This window comes from Hippocampus guttulatus, chromosome 15, assembly GCF_054856545.1.
Source record: "Hippocampus guttulatus isolate MCC_2025c chromosome 15, RoL_Hgut_1.0, whole genome shotgun sequence".
Classification (NCBI taxonomy): Eukaryota; Metazoa; Chordata; class Actinopteri; order Syngnathiformes; family Syngnathidae; genus Hippocampus; species Hippocampus guttulatus.
Genome location: NC_141275.1, coordinates 9319504 through 9339069, shown reverse-complemented (window position 1 = coordinate 9339069; position 19566 = coordinate 9319504). Strand labels below are relative to the sequence as shown.

The 19566-nt window shown below is 42.8% G+C and overlaps 1 protein-coding gene across 3 annotated transcripts in view; it reads right to left on the bottom strand.

Moving 5' to 3' along the window:
* Positions 1-18277, bottom strand: part of nyap1 (neuronal tyrosine phosphorylated phosphoinositide-3-kinase adaptor 1) — a 29713-nt gene extending 11436 nt beyond the window's left edge. For all 3 annotated transcript variants that reach the window (XM_086130263.1, XM_086130262.1, XM_086130264.1), the window contains exons 1-2: positions 17963-18277; positions 1053-1289 (exon numbers count right to left, since the gene is read on the bottom strand). In XM_086130263.1, the coding sequence (XP_085986389.1) occupies positions 1053-1240 (188 nt within the window). In that variant the 5' untranslated portion in view covers positions 1241-1289; positions 17963-18277. The remainder of the gene's footprint in view (positions 1-1052; positions 1290-17962) is intronic.
* Between the last annotated feature and the right edge of the window lie 1289 nt (positions 18278-19566).

The window sequence follows — 19566 nt, the reverse complement described above, 5'->3', positions numbered from 1 at the left end:
GATGAAGCCGCTCAAGAGGGCGAATGCAGACCAAGACGTTGTCCAAAAATGTTCTCTTGGAGATGAAAACGTGCAACGAGGTGTCACAGCAATCCGTCAGCGTCTCGCGCAAAGTTTTAGGTTAAGGTTGGGTGCTGACATTGAGTGTGCCAGTGTCCTCATTGTTGACAGACCTCACTGACACATCTGACACACACACATGACACTTTAATTGATGGCCTTAAGTTACGGCTTGTCCACGGCTGTAAACTTGCGATCCATCTTCTGTCACCGGGACTGAAACTGCATAATGCTTCTGCTCTAAGTAAGACCACGTCGATTTGTCCTAAATGTTGCTGACAACATCATTAGGAGTGATTTCTTGCACAGCGGCACACTTTTTGTGATCTGGGTCTGCAACATCGCATGGCCATTGGGGACAGTGCCTCTGGATCGGTCAACCCGAGTGGTGGTCCCCCCCTTTTCGTGACCAAAAGAAAAACATCGTGGAGCGGGCAAAATGAGTTTCCTCCACAGGGTGTCTTCGGCTCTGCCTTAGAGATAGGGCGAGAAGCACGGTCATCTGAGAAAGACTCCGAGTCGAGACGCTGCTCCTCCATATTGGGAGGAGCCAGATGAGCTACCTCGGACATCTGATTAGGATTCCTCCCTGATGAGGAGGCCGAGGGGACTACCTGAGACATTATGCTTCTCGGCTGGCCTTGGAACGCCTCGGCATCCCCTTGGTCGAGCTGGATCAAGTGGTTGAGAAAAAGGAACTTCTTTGACAAAGCGACTGCCCCTCGCAACATGACCACGGATAAGAGTAAGTAAATGGATGGATGGATGTGCTACTTGACATTTTGCTGGCATTAGGGACGTTGATCTCATCTACCCCATATATTAACCAAGAAGTGCTGCTATGCAAATCTCTAACCAGCCTAACTTTATCATCTGTGCTCAGAATAAAGATGTGGGAATCATACTCTTTGAAGATGACAGAGAGGCTTAGATCCCCCAATCCCAAACCCTGTAATCCGAGATATTCAGCGTACACATGCCACTCCGCTCACCTTTTCTTGCTTCCATCTTGGTCCCTCTGCCTCCAATCCAAACGGCTCTTTCGATAAAGCAGGTTCATGTCGCTGCGGGGTCGTTCCACCTCGCAGCCAATCACAGCGCAGTGTAGCCGCTTACTCCGCCTCTCGATGTCACGCAGAAAATGCTCGACTGCCACATCCTGGGCAGAACCAGAGCTCATGGTACACAAGGAGGCCCGAGATGATGAGACGTGTTGTCACAAGGCGCACCTAAATAAAAAGAGACCAGAAAATACAGGGTGCCGTTTGTAAAGCGCCTCGCGCCGAGACGTCAACATTTTGTACCGTTAAGCCACAAACTTTTTTGTTTTAAAAACTTTTTAAAATATCTACCAAAAAAAAAAGTCGACTTACAAATACATCGTTCAATCTAAATGTTTCGTGACACCTAAATGCACAACACTAAAATTAAAACTACCGGTAACTCTAAAGCCAAATGATAAATAAGCACATGTTAACTCGAAAAGTCAAAATGTGACGCTGAGCAAATGTACAAAAAAAAAAATGACTTAAAATTATTATTACTATTATTATTTATTTTATTATTTTTTTTAAATATACATTGTCTGAAGATCAGTGTTGCAGTCGTTCTAATGCTGGACAGCATCTGACACATAATTGACAGTCACAATTAAAAAAAAAACCAAACCAAAACTGCTTTAGAACTTTAAGCCACAGTGGATGCTAGAAAGACTTCCAACAAAAATGACGCATTTAATGTCGCCCCAAAAAAGTACCGGTAGGTTCTACTCTCCAACGTTGGCAGAAAAGAATGACAATCAATCGCTACAACTGACAGCCCTCAAAAGTAGACGCACTGCACAATCAAGGAAGAGAACAGTAGCCGTTTTGTTGATCTCAGCCTCTTGTGTAGCACATGGAAACTATTTCTACTTTCATTATCCAGTTATGAATATTTGAGTAAGCATGATAACTCAGCTGCAGCGTGTCTCTGGCTGCCGGCCCTGGGATGGCCTCGCTGAGGCTGTCTGCCAAGCAGACAGTAATGCGGATTGTCATATGTAGCGCGTGCACAGCTTCCTCCTCACGCTCACCCTATGAGTAGTCAGCCTTGTTGTGGGGCAGATAACAGGAAGGCCCGGTAGTGTTTCCACGCTGCTGTAAGGGAATGCATCATGCAAGCGGCTAAGAAAAGCACAGCTGTCAGCTGATGCATGTTTGTTTTGTCCTCACAAATGGAAACTTGAAGGTTTTCACTGCCCCTGGCTCTTCGGAGCTGAAACACAACCATCCACTTTGTTCAGATTCTACCGTCATTTGGTGTGAGATGTAATAGCTGTGAAAATGACCGTTTTTTTTTTTAACTTCATTTTGCCATGCAGCATCACTATTTTCCAAATCTTTTGATAAAATAATGAAATAAAAGACAAAAGGGTTAATAAATCACTTCTGAGCATATACAATGTGGCAACACTTTCGCATGCGACTCCGCTGTGAATGCGAGTAGCATGAAAAAGCATAAAACATTCATCACCTTTACATTTTACTGTGATGACAAATGATGATGTGTGAAGGATCCCTTGGCAAGCAACATGAAATGATTTCTATCTTGGGAAACGTGAGCTCATGATAATTTCATAGGAAACATGAGGAAAAACGGGCCATTCGTAAATGAAGTGGTTCTCAAGCCAAACGGGATACAAAAGGAGAATCAATGCTACACATCACAAAGGCAAATTAAAGTTGAATTCAAAGATTTGTTTCTAAATACGATACATGTTTGAAGATAACAGCTGAAAATGTGCAAAGACTGAGAACTGTAGAATACTCATTCTAGGAGACAGAGCGTTTGAGCATTGAGCGTATTTTTTTATTACTATTTCAGTAATATTTCTTTTTTTGGGGGGGGGGGGTTAACGTACAGTGACACCATCTGTCACCTACAGTTACCTAGCTAGTTATGCCTTCAACCTGAAAATGTATCTTCTTTTCAAAAAGTCAGCTGTGCTGCAGCTTTAGAGCGCCTCGTTATCAGCTGCGAGTGCGCACAAGTCATGATGAGAAAGGCTGAAGTGCAAGGAGAGGGAAAGAATGAGAGACATCTTAATGGTCTCAGGTTCACACTGGTAGTGCCCCTTTCGAGCAATTCAGTTGGCCACGAGTGTGTGGACAACACAGGTAGGAAGGTAGAGGACTCAGTAGCCAGGATTTTTTTTTAATTCATTTTTTTTAATCCAGGCTTTCAGGCTGGCATGGTCTCATTAGAACGCCTCGTTGTTGTCGAAAAGCCCCACGATGAGTGGGATATACTCCAGCCACCGGATGTTTTAGATTAGATCTTATCAGGGCTCAAACATGGAGTCATACAGGTACTTCATTGACAATTGATAGGGAAGTGGTTTTAACACATTCAGCGCCGCAGCGTCCGAGAATGTTGAGAACGGCGACTCTTTTTCATAATTTCTGCAGCCTCATTTGACATACTCGGCAATTGGGAATTTGTGAACAACCCCCTTCCCCGCGCTGTGTCAAATTTAGAAGAACATTTCAGGCAACTCCAAAATTGCTCTGTTCACTTTCTGCAGGAAATCAAAATATTCTCCATGAAATCAGACAATAGGCAGCAGAGTTTCAGTAATGAGTCACTGTACAAAACCCGCCGCTCTTCATCGTGCGAGTATCACGCTACCTATTCCAGGAAGCCCGCTGAGTTTTGTTGCGACGCGTAATTCTTTTTGTCAAGGCCCAGTGTGTCATGTGGCGTGTCAGCGCGACGTCTGCTATTCTTGTATCCGCCTGCCCTGACCACAACCCCGCCGCCATGCTTGCTGACTCAATGTTAATTAGGTTAAGGAACTGCAAGTGAAGGTTGGTCTTTTGGTAGAAGGGGCCTTTGATTTGAGTTTCGGGGACCGCGGCAGGCTGCAATTGTGGCCGTTGAATGCTGTGAGTTGGTGCACAATTAGCCCAACTAAAGAACATCTCCTGATGTTAAACAAGGTTTGGGGACGGAGGGGCGGGTTGGACTGTCTAATGAAAGCATTACAGTATGCGGAACATACTGTATATGAATGCCTGCAATAGCTTTGATCATTATTTTTCGGGGGCATCTGCGGGGTCAAGAGATGCTTGAATTCCTCTGATTAGAACCAGAAGGCAGATGGCACCATGATTCATAGAAGTGGAGCTGCATGCAATTCAGCAGACAACCCATTCATGCACATAAGCATTCAGATCACACACACAAGCGCGCTCACACTCGCGCACAAATCACAAATATTTGCAACGTGCACATGCATCCGGACCGTGTAGCAGGAGCGGCAAACGCTGTCTTGAAGAGAATGGGAGTGCAATCGCAGACAAATGGACAGAAAAAGCATTTCCCAGTTTGATTGATGATTGCTCGGAGGGTTAGTTAGAATTCTGATCCAATATTGAAAAATTATGGACCGCAGTCGGCATGTGAGACTGAACCCAGCAAGTGATTTGTTAACCATTCATCTGAATCATTACATTGCTTGGAAGCACATAAAATAAACCAATCAATGTAGCTATAAAAAAAATAATAATAATAAATATCAACCTACAGCATAGTGTCTTGCACAAAAGCACTTCTTCATGTGATTTGCATGAGCCTAGATTTAAAAAAAAAAAAAAGACAAGCCTGAAGCTTTTCACAGCCAATGAAGTGTTGACTACAACCCTGGTAGCTGAATATAAAATTAACAAAGGAAGAATATTTTGAAATTTTTACAACAGGTTAGTTGTTAGTTTTTCACTTGGAGGGCCGTTATGACTGAAACCATATCAAGGAGTCAAGAATAACTGTAGATTCAACAGCTGTTTAAGTTACTGTCATGAGGGGTTTGGTAACAAGAGTATATCGCTTATTTATTAAATATGAGAATTTTAAATTTTGGTAGATATTTTAAAAAGGATCAAGGAAGTTGACATGTTTGAGCTACGCTCGCGGGCCACATAAAATGAAGTGGTGGGCCAGATCTGGCCCCCGGGCCTTGGGTTTTACACCCTGATTTACAACGTTCCGTCTAACAACGTTCGTGAAACAATTCAGAGTGAAAGAATCAACTAAATCTGCCCATATTTAGAGCACGCCTGTGTCGAGTCAAGCTTTGCAGTCATCCTTCGCATCTTGGTGCAAGGCTGCGCCCTCTGGCCTCGCACCTCAGCTAGTGGGCCTGCGGTGCTGCACAAGAGGTGGTCTGCAGTGGAGCCACGCCACACTGCAAACTGCAAAGGCATGTCATGACAACGGGCGCTGGGGGGGATGGGCGGGGGGGCCTGGACGAGTATATGCATATGCAAATCCTAAATTAGATTACTCTGAGATGTGCGATACCTTTGTGCTTTCCCCAAGAGCTCATTTTATTACCGACTGCCTCCCTTCCTCTGAGGCTGGGAAATAACATTTAGGCATTTATTGCATTCAAATGTTTATTACTTGGCGCGGCCCCGCCAAGTGATTTAATGTTCACTTCTGGTCCAAAATAATTAGCAAATACGTGTGATTGAACTATTGGTTTTCTTTACAAAGTTTATTGAGGATGTAGCTTGAGACTCTTATTACTGGATGTCCTCTCATAATGGCAGCACGTTTACTTACTGCTTAGAGAAGGAAGCGGGCATCAATTTGATGGAAGATGTTTATTAGGAGGGTGGCAAATGCAAAAAAAAAAAAAGGATTGCGGTCATTATTATCATATTATGAGTAGTGCTCGTCATATTAGTTGTCGGGGGGCATCGTGTGGGTGTGGACAAACTTTTCACGCTAGGCCATGTCAAATGTTACATTTAATATCCACAAAAAATGGATGGAGGGCTGATGATCGAACATCCCTGCTTTATTTCGGGCCACGATATTTTCTTACGAAATGGATTTAGTACCCTTGCCACTTCATTTCGACACTTTCTACCTGTGCCTGTTCAACTGTTCAGTCAAGTCCCTCGAAGGAAAAAATATAAAACTATTATTTGTGTCGAGCTACACACCAGCCCGCATCACACTCGACTTTCTTGGCTAATCTCTGAAATTCGACATCCCAGCCTCACTGCCAAACTCGTCGAAGCCAGACACAACGCTGAGGCTCAGTCTGGAGTTTTAACCGAAAGGGAGGGAGGAGACGGAGCGAGAGCGGCAGACAGGATGCAGCACCGTTCAGGGGAAGACTCGGCGGCTTAAAACCCCTCAGCTAAAAAAGAGAGAGCGAAGCTGCGGGGAAGGGATGGGGAGGGGTGCAAAAAATGAGTGGGAGCCAATAAATACGGAAGGGGTACATGAGAGGCTAAACAATGCAGATCGGGTTCGAAATGACGAGACGGACGGAAGGGAATATTGAGAGGGCATACATGAGAGAGGAGGAAAAAGCAAATGAGAGGAAAAGAAAGAGAAGATAGCGACAGAGAACCAGCCTACGAGGATGGGGGAGGGAGGTGCAATCAAGCCTCTCACACTAGTCGCTGTGTGTGGTCTCTTAGCAACACTGTCAGCCGTGCATCTCCTTCCCAGCCACTGAATATGCACAAAGCGGGCCGACATCCTCGTCATACCTTATGATGCCGACGTAAAAACTTGCCCTACCTCATTTGCATGAGATCATCCTCAGTGCACAAAAAAAACCACATACGCACGCTGCAAGGGAAACCAGAGATACACTTTTAATCCGGAGATAGCATCTGTAACCCATAGCAACCACTACCTCACTGTTAATGACTACTCAGCGATGCTGTTGGCGCACCACCTGTGCACGTTCAAAAGTGACAGTAAGACAGGATTGGATTTATCATTGTCCCAATGTGAAAACATTTCGATGCATATGGCTGCGCCGAAAATGATGGCAGGTCGTAAGATTTTTTTTTTTTATCAGCTTCTCAAGATATTTTCTCTGATTCGTACAGTGGCTGCGTTCATGTCCTCTTGAGATCACACGCCTGAGATGGCTCCTCTCAAGAAAAGTGTTTTCATGCAATGTGACCTCAACTATTAAAGGGTCGCGTTGCCTCATTAAAATAAAAATCATTGACAGCCTGTTGTGTTGGAATAAAAAGGTACAAACGAGCTACTATTTAAAGCAGCTGCAAAATATGAATGGGCAGATTTTTCTTCCACTATCGGCTCGCAGGAGCTCCTGGAGCGGTGGGAAAGAACTCTGTTCTCAACAGTTGGTCACACGCAGGGCACATTGACATTTACTCAGATGGGGAAAAAGACTGTGCCGTTCATGTCGACGCGATCAGCAAATCCACAAGAACTGTCAAGAAAGAATTGTCCTTCCCGGCCCACAACATTAGGAACACCTCAACAGGTTCAATGGTAGTCAATTGGGGATTGGGATTAAATTAACAATGCTGTGTACCGGGTTACATTGACAGCGGTGAAGAGCAGCACGGAATAAAAATTAAAGATGTTTTTGACAACTTTGGGTACTTTTCACAGCATTTTGTAAAGGCTGGATTTTCTTCTTTTTTTTTTTGCTTGTTTCTCTGTTTGCTTGTTTGTATCACTATAAAAAAACGAAACCTTGACTTGACTGAATAGAGGCTAATGGAGTTATTTTGATGACTTTTCTATGATGGCTGAGAAGTATTAACAGACATGTTGTGAAGCACTTCAATCGGCACAGAAATCAATTTACAAAGTGAAAAACTAAAAGGCGAAGGTGAATAGATCCATGAGCTGCAGGAGTGGAAGAAACCATTTTGCCCATTTGGAGAAAACCGCTTTTTCAGATAGCCTGTTTTTATCCATACTGTGTTAAAGATTTGGATTTTTCCAATCGCGTGCTTATGATAAATACGTGCACAAAGTCAATGTCTGATGACAGCCAACCAATAAACTTTTAAAGCAAAGTTTTCTCTCTCTTCTGGTCATGGTCGCAGTCCATAAATATAAAAAAATTGCTCTGATGAACCGATAACTAAGCCCTTCAAGTTCATTTGAGCGTGTAAGAATGTGTAACAAGTTTTCCACCAAATTCACAATGTCCTCAAAGCGTGGCATTGAATTCATTCATTTCATGGATAATTCAGCCACCTGACTTTGACCTTCTTGGGTCAATGGGACTCACATCAGTGGAAATGGACTTAAGTATCAGTCATGCTCAAAACATTACATCCATAACCCAAGGCAGTCGACACTTGAACAGAATCTCGTAAAGTTCCAAGAAGAATGTTTCAAAATACACCACGATGTATAAAAATGTTTGTTTTTCCAACAAAATTGTCACGAGAATGTCCGCCCCAAGTGAAAAAACGGTCGTTAGATCTCTTTTTTTTTTTCCCAATGACCGTTGTTCCCTATAATGATGAGACAATTGCACATTTCGTTTTTAAGGTTCTGCTCATCAAATCATCTGCGAGCCATCTGTTAGTTGGGAGGTGATAAAAACAAAACACAAGAAGGCCTTGTGGGTCATTTTATAATCGCAAGTTGGATTCTCTTCTGTGTAACCGTACAAACTAAATGGGCAGTGAATATTTCATGGGCTGCAATTAAAAAGGACAAGCAACAAAAAGCTTTTTCTGCCATACCAAACCCCCCCTCACACACAAATTGTATTTTACATATACAGTATATCAAGTCAAGCCACTTTTTATTGTCAAATATGCTCTATGTGCAACATACAGCACAGATAAAAATACTTTCCTCTCTCAACCACAGTGCAAACATGTAGTGCATTGAAACACACACAGCTAAAAATAATGCCAGATAAATATGAAGAAATAAACAATAAATAGCAACAACAGACAACCAAGGGCACTTGTGATTATTGCGTGTTAAAACCTAGGTAGTGAATTTCTCTCTCTTTCTCGCTCTCCAAATAAATAAATAAATTGGCTGATAAAAAAGCAACACCTTATAATATATGTATAATTTTTTAAATTGATGTTTTATGCTTTTTAGTTTAGATTTTATTATTTTAGATATTAAAATATTATTTAATTATTATTATTATTTGTCTATTCAATTTTATATATACAGTATATGTATATGTTTTATATCTTCAAATACAGACAAATGAAAAATCTACTTAAACATAAGCCTACTGAACTTTCCTACCACTGCCCATTCAATAGAAATACTGCTGTTACTAGCCTTAAACAAGTGGACTTTCGCCACGTTGTATCAGATTGTGGTGGAACCAAGGTGACCCGCTGCACTTAGCGCTTAGCATACAATAGATGATGCCAATCGGCAAGCTATTATAGAAACACGGGCGGCGTTGTCATGTTGCGTACTTTCTGGATGGCACGCACAAATGTTGCGAAAATGTCACATCGGGTGACAGAGAAGGCAAAGCAGCTAGGGAAGAGCTTGCCATAAGAGAGGAGGGGCTTGGCGGCGGCTGAGTGAAGAAAACAAGACAAGGAATTTCGAAGAAGACATTTTTAGGCTCTCAGAATAAGCTGCGGTACGCGTTGATTTTTTTTCTGTCAAAGTTTCACAAACTGACCACAAACTATGTTTGTATGTGATCTGCGCGAAAGACCGGCAACAAGGAAAGTCACATTGCGAGGTCGTGCTGCAGGGAGAAGAGCCAAAAACCAAGAGGTGCACTCTGCAGGCGCGCACGCATCACTGATCCAACATCACTCCCTCTGCTTACTATATTGTCGTCTATGTGGGTTACCTAGCAATAATTCTTGTTATGCTCACTCTTCCTATATGCAGCTCAGAACGGATTTTAGTCTGGAAAGCCACATCTCACTAAATTTGACCACCTTGCCTGATGATTTGACGATTTTCTCACACCACCTCAGAACATGCCAGCTCCTTCGAGTACTCCGTGTAGCTACCCCGCCGTCAAACCTCATTTGAAATTCAGCCACAATTAAGAAAATCCCAACAGCCCAAAGCAAAACAACGATCAGCTGAGCATCTCTGCAAACGTGTACCACCCCCCACCCCCCACAACCCCCAACGCATCGCAGCTTTCATTTGACTTCAATTCATCGCGTTCCTCGTGTCGAGCGTCAAGCTGCGATTTGGGCTACATTCCCGTACTTTGCTGGAAAGCAACAAACATGTTTCAAGATGTCATGTTTATCTTTGGGAAAAAAAAATGTATAGGCTGTGATGTCGGCACTTGACAGAGAATAAGGCATCAGAGCTTTTCTTGAAGAAGCGACTGGGGTGCCTCCAAAAACAAACTTGTCAGCATTATCGTCACGCGATAAACATGAACACGTCTCTGGGAAAACAATAGCAGCGCAAACTCTCCTCTTACCTTGTAAGAGAGCAGTAAGGAGTAAGCCGAACCCAAATAACTAAGAAGCTAATTGCCCTTTCACTCTCTCTTTTCACTGAGTCATTTTGGCCCTGATTGAAACAAGCAGCAGAAGCGTTGGTGTGATTAGCTCAGCAGGTAGGCCGCAAGTGGACTTCCAACAATTGAATCATCCCACACATGTTCAAAATCCCCCATAAATGCCCGTCTGAGCGTAGGAAGCTCACAAATAACGCACTCCCACACACGGCTCTCCCACTCATTTATCCGGCTACACACAGTGCACATCATGTCTCTTATGACCAAGATCCCGTTAAAGGCCTCCGGACATTCATTCATCAATTTTTTTGCCACGTATTCCATTCAGGTTCACGGACTAGCTGGAGCCCATCCCAACCAACTTTATGCAAGAGTTGTGGGGTGGGGGGCTACCCTGGACTGGTCGCCAGGCAGTAACAGGCACATCGAGACAAAAGACCATTCATACCAAATGATTTCGAGTTGTCAATGAACTGACCTTGTAATGTTTGGCAGCATTACTAATACAGTACAGCTGTAATCCTGCTTTTTACACCTACAGTAAGCGATGACTGTAGGCTAATTTTATCATGTACTGTACATCCTTTGGGCATGATTGATGTACCGGTATTTGTGTATCAAGTGGAATTTATTAGTTTGGAAAAGAGTTGTTGACTGTAAACACGAAGAGGGATTGGGGCACTTTTACACTGTTTTTGTGTTAATCCTTCGCTCTTGCGCTCTCTTAACATATGTTGAAAAATGTATTTGAAAAGTGTGTGAAAAAGCTAGAAAATAATAAGTGTTGTAAATGCGATAGAAATATGCCGAGAGAGTATTTCAATAGGATAATTGGGCATCACCGATTTTAACGTGAACCCCGTGATGGAGAGAGGACGCACTGTGGATATAAAAAGTCTACACACCCCTGACCAAATACCAGATTTTTGCGATATAAAAAATGAGATCGGCATAAATCATTTCAAAACTTTTCACCCCACCATCAATGTGACTTGTAAGCCGCACAACTCATTGGGTGAAAAAAAATGTCAGCTGTTGTTGCTGCCAAACATACCCTTTTAAAAAATTTTGTCACAGGTGCTGAACCACAAGTACCTGCAGATTCTTCAATATTGCTGCCATCTTGCCTGGTAAATTTTATTTTTTGTTTTTTTTTTTAATCTCATCTATTCATATTTGGAGTTTTCTTGATTTAATGATGACCGTCTTCACTGTATTCGATCGTACTGTATATTGACTGCCTTGGCAATTCTATCATCCCCTGCTCCTGGTTGAGACTGCCAAACAATGAAATCCCTCTGATGATCAAATCGCTCCGCAGACTTGTGCTATGAGATGTGACTCCAGAAACTGTCAAGGAAAACCTATTGAGAAAATCGGAACTTTATTTGTGGTGAATGAGGCACTTGGCGGGTTTTTACTGACTCCCGTTTAAGATCAAGCATGAATGTGAGTGATTCATTCTGACCAGAGCCACATCTTTATCATTATCGCAGTTATTTATTTTTAACTGCCCCCCTGCGATTGAGCTGTTCAGATTATGGGTCAACATTAATGGTGGAAAACGTTTTTTTAAATGATTTCTTGGTCTTATTATTCTTTTACATCACCAAAACTTGCCCTTTCAACGGGTGTGACGTTCAGACTTTAAATCCACTGTCGGTACAACATCTATCAGGCAAATGAAAAGAGACTCTGGTCAACTCAATCAAGCTCAAGGTTTGCACTCCAAGCAGATAAGCGCCGGTGAAAACGAACGCATGTTTGCTGGACTTGTAGTTGTGATTGGCAGCTTTTCAGCTCAAGGTCTCACTTGGCCAATCCGTGCTGTTCCCGGGACAGCCCGTGATGAAATCAAAAGTTACTAACTGTGACAATTGACCGATGACAAGAATACCCTCAAGACTACTACTACTACTACAGTGTGGTCTTGTTCTCGACAAGAACACACAGACACCAGTGGGATAGCAGGAAAACAGCCAATTGCGATCATAATAATAATAATAATAATAAATCTTATATAGTGCCAATACCAGTTGATTTTGGGCAAGGTAGATCATCAAACATTGTACTTCAACCAAGATGAGCGCATACCGATTTCCCTTTGGAAGGGTAATAACATGCTGTGTGACCTCTTCTTACAACATGACACCTTACTGACAAAGAAAAATCTTCGGCTCTCTGTACAGTGTTGAGCTCGTTGTATAGGACCGACCAAACAAGACAACGTGAGAGCGGCATTGTGAACGCAAATAAATCAGACATTGAATAAAGTCATACGTCTCGCTGATCTCTTTCAAACACGCCATCCAGAAAACCTTTCAGATGATGACATGATCGCAGCTTCACAATTCATTCATTGGAGAAAAAAAAAAAGACAACACTCCAAACAGAAACTACGCGACACAAGAGGAAGCCGAGCAGCGAATCATATCAACAAACCTGACGTCTCAACTGACTTTCATGTGCTGTATGGAGATAAATCCATTTATTTTTCCCTTTCTAACCCACTTCCACTTTCTCCCGACACAAGCGAATCCCCCCCCCCCCCAAAAGGCTTTCAAAGCTTCACTTTGGGGGTATTTTTTATTTTTTTTTAACTTCAATGTCTATAACATGTGCAGTCGAATTACAGGAGAGGATGACCCAAAAGCTTAAATGGGTGCGCTGGCTGCATGTAATCGACGGTTCACAGAAAGTTGAAACTGCGCTCCTGTTTGACAAAAAATGGAATAACTTCTTACCCGGGACATGCTAAGTCATGAAAACGAGGTCAGAAAGATTGTTAGCAACATAAAGGCTCACCCAGACAAAGGTAGACGCGATGACAAGATGACATGATATGAAGCACCTAAACCTCATCGACTTGTGCAATCAGTGGCGGCATTTTGCAGCTTCCATTAGGCTACTTGATTAGGCCGTTGGTTTGCTTTTTTTTTTTTTTTTTTTTCCGCAGTCCTAATAAAGATTGCTTTGACATTTGCAATACCATCAGCGCAATATTCAAAAAACACATTGGCATTTCTGTTTTAAGGTATTCACAAGTCAGAGTGTAAAAATCAACTGTGTCACGCATTCTTAAATGAGCCTGAATGTTCTCTGCTCGACTGTGACCACACACACACACACACACACACACACACACACACACACACACACACACACACACACACACACACACACACACACACTAATGAATTAACACAGCGGCCTGATTGTGAGATTGACAAAGAAGATTCTTGACATAACGCACACTTAAAATACTCAAGCTCTATGCCACTGATATTCTTATACTGAACAAAAAGAAAACGCAACACTTTTTTTGGGGGGTACCCGTTGAGGTTGAAGGATTATTTCGGCTAACGAGAGGTGCTCACGAACACCGATTTAGAAAAACACAAGTGTTGCATTAATATTTTAGTTCAGCGCAGACATAAATGGAAGTTAATCGTCTCAAGTATGCCTCATCTACATACCGCCGGTTGGGCCCTTTGAATTCATCTCAAGCATGACACTTCATACGCTCAAATAAAGCACCGTCTCGAGATATTTATTAGGAATTAGCACACTGTTTATCTTTCATCGTGGTTCAAATCGGAGACCTCCCGCGCGCCAACAAGACCGGAAACGTGTTTGCGGCCTATGTTATTCATTTTGCATGACGCCACGCGAAGGACATTGAAAGCAATAATGAGGGGGAAACAGAGGGGAAATGAACAAAGATGAGCTGCCTGAAGGAAATCATTAGCACACATCATTACTCTCGACTCTGGAATGACTGACTGAATCGAGACTTGGATGCTGAAAAGTGCTTGCAAGGAAGCATTTCCGCAAAGTCTTTTGCTCCAATTTGCATAACTTGACGGTGCTCTGTAAGTATGAACTTACAATGCGCTGAGCAACCGCGGAGCTAACGGTTGGCGTTGGTCACGTGTTCGGCGCACGTGCGGGCCATTTACGTATTTATTTTCTCAATGGGCACGATATTGACATACTTGCACAGTCTAATGGCATCGAGGGAATGCGAGATAACAACAATTCGACTTTTTTCCTGTTTGTAGGTGATTCTTTTGATTTTATTCCTCTCATCGCATGTCCAAAACACCGAAGAATAAGCAAACCGAGCTTTCCACCGTAACGACAGCACGGTGGCAATGGATTGATGGGTGGAATTTTTCCAGTGAGTAAATCTATTCCGCTTTGGCACTTCTATTAAAAGAGATGCGACATTCTATTTGAAATTGGCCTATAAATGTTTTTTTATTTTCATTTTTGTTCATGCATTTGATTTCACATTAGTGGCATTCAGATCAAGGAAAAACTGTCGTATACATGCCAAGAGGGATCTAGATCACAAATCTCAATCATCCAAGCGCTTTGCATCACCATACAATCATTCTGACGCATATGAGGAGAAAATGCCGGCCGTAAATGTCGGAGCTTAACATATCAGCTGCAAATACACATCTCAATAAATTACTGAGAGGAAACCAGCATCACATTTACCCCATAAGCAAAATGGCCAGAGTGCATTTTTGCACACACAAAAATATGACTGAAAAATTTAGCTTCTCTTTCCAACAAACATTTTTGGAGCAGTCAATGAAGACCCTCAACTAATCGCTTCTGACATCAGCAACCCATTCCGGAAACAGAAGTGACAGAGTGGACAAAGATGAACATTTGCCAAAGTGTTGGAAAGGCTCAAGTTTGACAAAGAGAGAATCTGCTCATGATCCCAAACATACTCTACTTGGTGAAGGATTTGACATTTCAATACAAATGCTGCCGTTGGAACCCTTTCATGCACCCTGTAACCTGATAACATGATAAGCTGTCCACTGTCGTAACCACTGTCCCTAGAAGGGTTACGTTCCACACTTTGGTCGCAACAATGCGTGCAATGCTGTTGTCACAAAAACTAAAAAAAAAACAAAAGCCAAAGAAAATGATGTCACGTGACATCTTATGACGCCTCAAACTCCAAAGTTTTGAATGACTTTCGAGATGTATTTTTCCTCAAGGACATAAAACCTCAGATTGGGGTCGACTTTAAATGCTCCGGGGTAGCCGAAAGCTGTGTATCTCAACATTTCTGTTGCTCAAGCCACCTGTTTGTGTCCTACTAGGGAATAATACCTCCATTACCGCTCAGGCAGCCAGACAGGGTGATCCACTAAAAGAGAGAAATGGTCTTAAAATGTCAGCATTTGCCACTTCTGTCTAACGTCCATCACAAGCTTGCCACGGCACGTCTTTGCTCATCCGCCCCTGTGCTCTGCGAGACGGGTGCGGTGCTTCAATTGTCCTCCACCATATCAATTTATGTTTTCAATCCTCCACTGTAAATCTCCTCCCTTTTCAGGCTCAGACATGAAAAGAAACGGCCAACATGGCATTTGGATCATAATATTTAGGACCAAAAGTACAAAAGATCACCTCACTAGCACCAAAATGTTTGCGTGGGAGGCTGGGGAGGGGATGGTGGGGGTTGTTTGTCGTAAAATAATGATAATCTTTTCCACCGTTAATATGACCTATAAACTGTAAAAATAAACAGCTGAGAAAATGTGGTTGCACAAGTGTGCACACCCACTTATAAATTGGATGCAGCTGTATTCAGAATGAACCAATCACATTCAAACTCATGTTAAATGGGAGTCAGCACACAACCGCCACCATTTAACGTGTCGCGGATTAACCTCAAATGACGTTCAGATGTTCTAGTAGGCTTTTCCTGTCATTTTATTTCTTTATTTATTTTGAGGAAAGCTTTGATGGCTTTGTGCAAACACTGACTGATTTTTGGAGCTGTTCATATAGTTGCCTCCATTTTGACTAAGGTTGTAGGGGCATCCGAAGAAAAACACGCAGAAAGTATGATGCTGACACCATCATGTTTCACTGTTGCTATGGTGTCATGAATTTGTCCCAAAAAAGGGGATAGCTCTAGGCCACTTTCATGTGCAATAAATCTGTTTTTTTTTTGTTTTTTTAACTGTAGTAGAGATTAATTCATTGCTTTTGTTTGTTAAAAACATATGGAAAGAGGATTTTGGGGGAGGAAAAAAAAGCATATTTAATCGCATTCTCAATATCGGGCAAAAAATCGGAATTAAATAATTTTTCTAAATTGTTCAGCCCTAAATCATGCTGCCCAAACAGTTTATTTCTGTTGACATTATTTAAGACGGGAAACATTATTTTGAGAGGTTCCACTGTAGCGTCTTTTTAAAATGCCGACATTTTAATTCAGCACGGGAAATCTTCAAAGATTTTTCTCAGTATTTGACATCCATTGAGGCATCTACAGACTCAGAGCGGGATCACCAGGCAGACTTCCCTCTGCCTCAGAGCTCCAAAAGCACATGCGTGAACACCGCCTGCCCTCAGTGAACACACACACACACACACACTCACACACACATACTCCCAAAAACACATCCCCTCTCTCTTCCAATAACATGATGGACGGCACCCACGCGGACACACATACACATCCCATCTTATCTGAGCCTAATTATATTCTTAGTTTAAATTCAGCCTCAAGGTCAAAGTGAGAGTGAAGAATCCAACATGCCAGAGTCCCCTGCTGTCATTCTCCAATGTGATTTGCTAATGCATGTAACAAAAGAAATGTCGACTCAGCTCAGGTAAAAAAAAATAAACAGCTTTAGGTATTTGATGCGTTGACAACAAGGGATCGGACTTTTACCAAGCTATTAAACTGGCCAACTGTCACACCCGTGGGGGGAAAAAAACGAGAAGAGACCAGTGTCGCTGGCTGCCATTATTTACACATTTAGCCCAAACCACAAGACAAGGCATTTTATAAGTTTCACAAATAAGCGTATAGAATAAGCCTCGCTGCAGCAGTATCACTCCTTTTGGTGTCTGCTTCTGCCTCCAAATGCTCTGCTCGTCTCCACGCGCAAACATCCACACCTGGCTATGCGCGCACACGCGCAGTCGTGTCATCAAACAAGCTTATCCATTCTGCGCACATACATTAAAAATATATATATAATTTTAAAAAGCATCCTGCCATGCTTCTATCATGCGCAAACATGCAGATGTTTTCCATCGCTGGCCTTACAGAATGAGCCGTGCGCGTGCACGCGATAGCGCGCGCGTACACTAGCTGCCTGAGTGTTTGATACGTGGCGGCGTGCACGCTCGGGCATCACCGCTCAGCTGACGGAGGGACCTTGTTTTGGAGAAGAAATATTCATGGAGGGCGGGGGGGTGTCACGACTTCACTTCTTTAAAGTGCGCGCCGTTGGGGCAACACAAGCTTCGTCGCTTTTGTAAAAAAAAAAAAAACTAGTGATGATGATAATAATTAACGGCCTGATATTCACCGAGGCGGGCTTCAAGGTTGAATAACACGCGGACTAGCTCGCTGTCATGCTGATGTTTGTGGCAAAAAAAAAGCCAGAAAAAAGGAATATCTTTTTTTTTTTTAATCACACGCATCAGGCCCCTGTTGCGACGCTTCCACCGCAGCAGCCACGCGAGGCTGCGTGTGCGCATCCCATTTCCCCACCGCTGAATAAGGCACATTTTTTTGACGACGACAGCACTCAAGCGAGCGTTTTACGACACAAATAAGATGTCATATTTGAATCCGACACCTACCTTGACGTTAAAGCCGAATCCGAGCGCAGAAGCAGACTGGCCCGAAGCCAAGCGGCTGTCGGATGAGACAACAACAAAACCACGCCGGTTGTTGATGACACAGCTGTCCTGCTAAGGCACCGCTGAGAGAGGGCGTGAATTTGGTCGGGGGAAGAGAGAAAAAAAATCCCTCCCCAGATGTGTCAACCGAGTCTGGGTTTAAAAATCGGCGATTTAAAAGTGTATCTCCCGATTGACGCCTTTCTCTTGACGTGAGAGCGCTTCCATTTTTTTAGGGTAAACAGCGCGGCTCGGCGCAGCCTCCTGATTGGGAAGCATCGCGCAATTCAATGCGACGTTGGAGGGAGAGGTGGTTGGGTGGCTGGGGGGGGGGGGGTGATCCTGCGTGTGTTTAAAAAAAAAACACGTCCTTCAGTGTTCGAGGGGGAAGACATGCTTTGCGGGCAAATATGAGGAAGCGGCGGGAGGATGCAGAGGGTTGGGTCGAAGGAGGGAAAAGGCGTCCAAACACATTTTTGGAGAAATGTGTCGATGCCATGTGTTGGTTCACACACGTTGGGCAGCCTTCGCTGTGCTCCATATATTCGCATCATCATCATGCTTCATGAGCGCTGATACTCGCCGGTTGTAGCAGCCATCGCTCAACTCTTCGAGCGGAGAAAACATTAATATTCATTTGGATTCTGATTTATGGCTCGTCCTTTAACCCGACACAACAAACAGGAAGACGCATTGCATATCGGTGTGCTTAACTTGAAACATGAGAGCAATTTTGAGCTGTGTGAAGTGACTTAAGTCTGCATTTAAGTGTAAATAATATAGAAATGTGTAACGCAAACACATGGCTGGTGTAGGGAAGGACACGCCCCCTAAAGCCCACTCGAGAAATACACTCAAAAGCCATGAATTTAAATACAATAGTGAGATCCAATGAAAGAGCTGCATTTAGAAAATGTACACTGGAAGTAGACACACCGCTGTTGAAATGCGACATTTTTGTCACATACAGACCAAGACGACAATTTCCACCCTTAATCCAACTGATAATTTTTACAACTTAATTGAAAATGTTTTAATAATACATTGCAATTGGAGGTAAAATTAAATAACTGAGACAATATCCAAATGTCTCTAATACATTTCAGATGTTCTAGTAGGCTTTCCCTTTTTCTTTGTTTTGCACCGTAACTTTATGAACTGTCATAGCTCTAAATTACAATGCATGCATTTGTATTGCGCAAGCTTTTTGATGGCGGAAAGGATGATTTATTATGTTTGATTCTGCTTTTTAATTGCTGTGGTTTTGTTTGGAAAATATTAATAGAGATGAAGTGTTTGTTTTGCAAGTATTGATGTGTGTTAAGGGTAATGAAACAGGAGAACCGAAACGTGCGCAACCCTACATGGGCCCAGGAGATGACCAGATAATAAGAAATCAGCGGGAGTCAACCCTTCTGTCTTTCTCAAGATATGCTGATTTGACGTATAAAGCGTGATTATCAGGCTTATGCACATGCAGAGGATGTGATGAAAATTTCAATATCATGTAATTTGGAGTGAAAGTCAGGGTGGGGCCAGCTTGTTGACACCCCAAACTTCCCCTT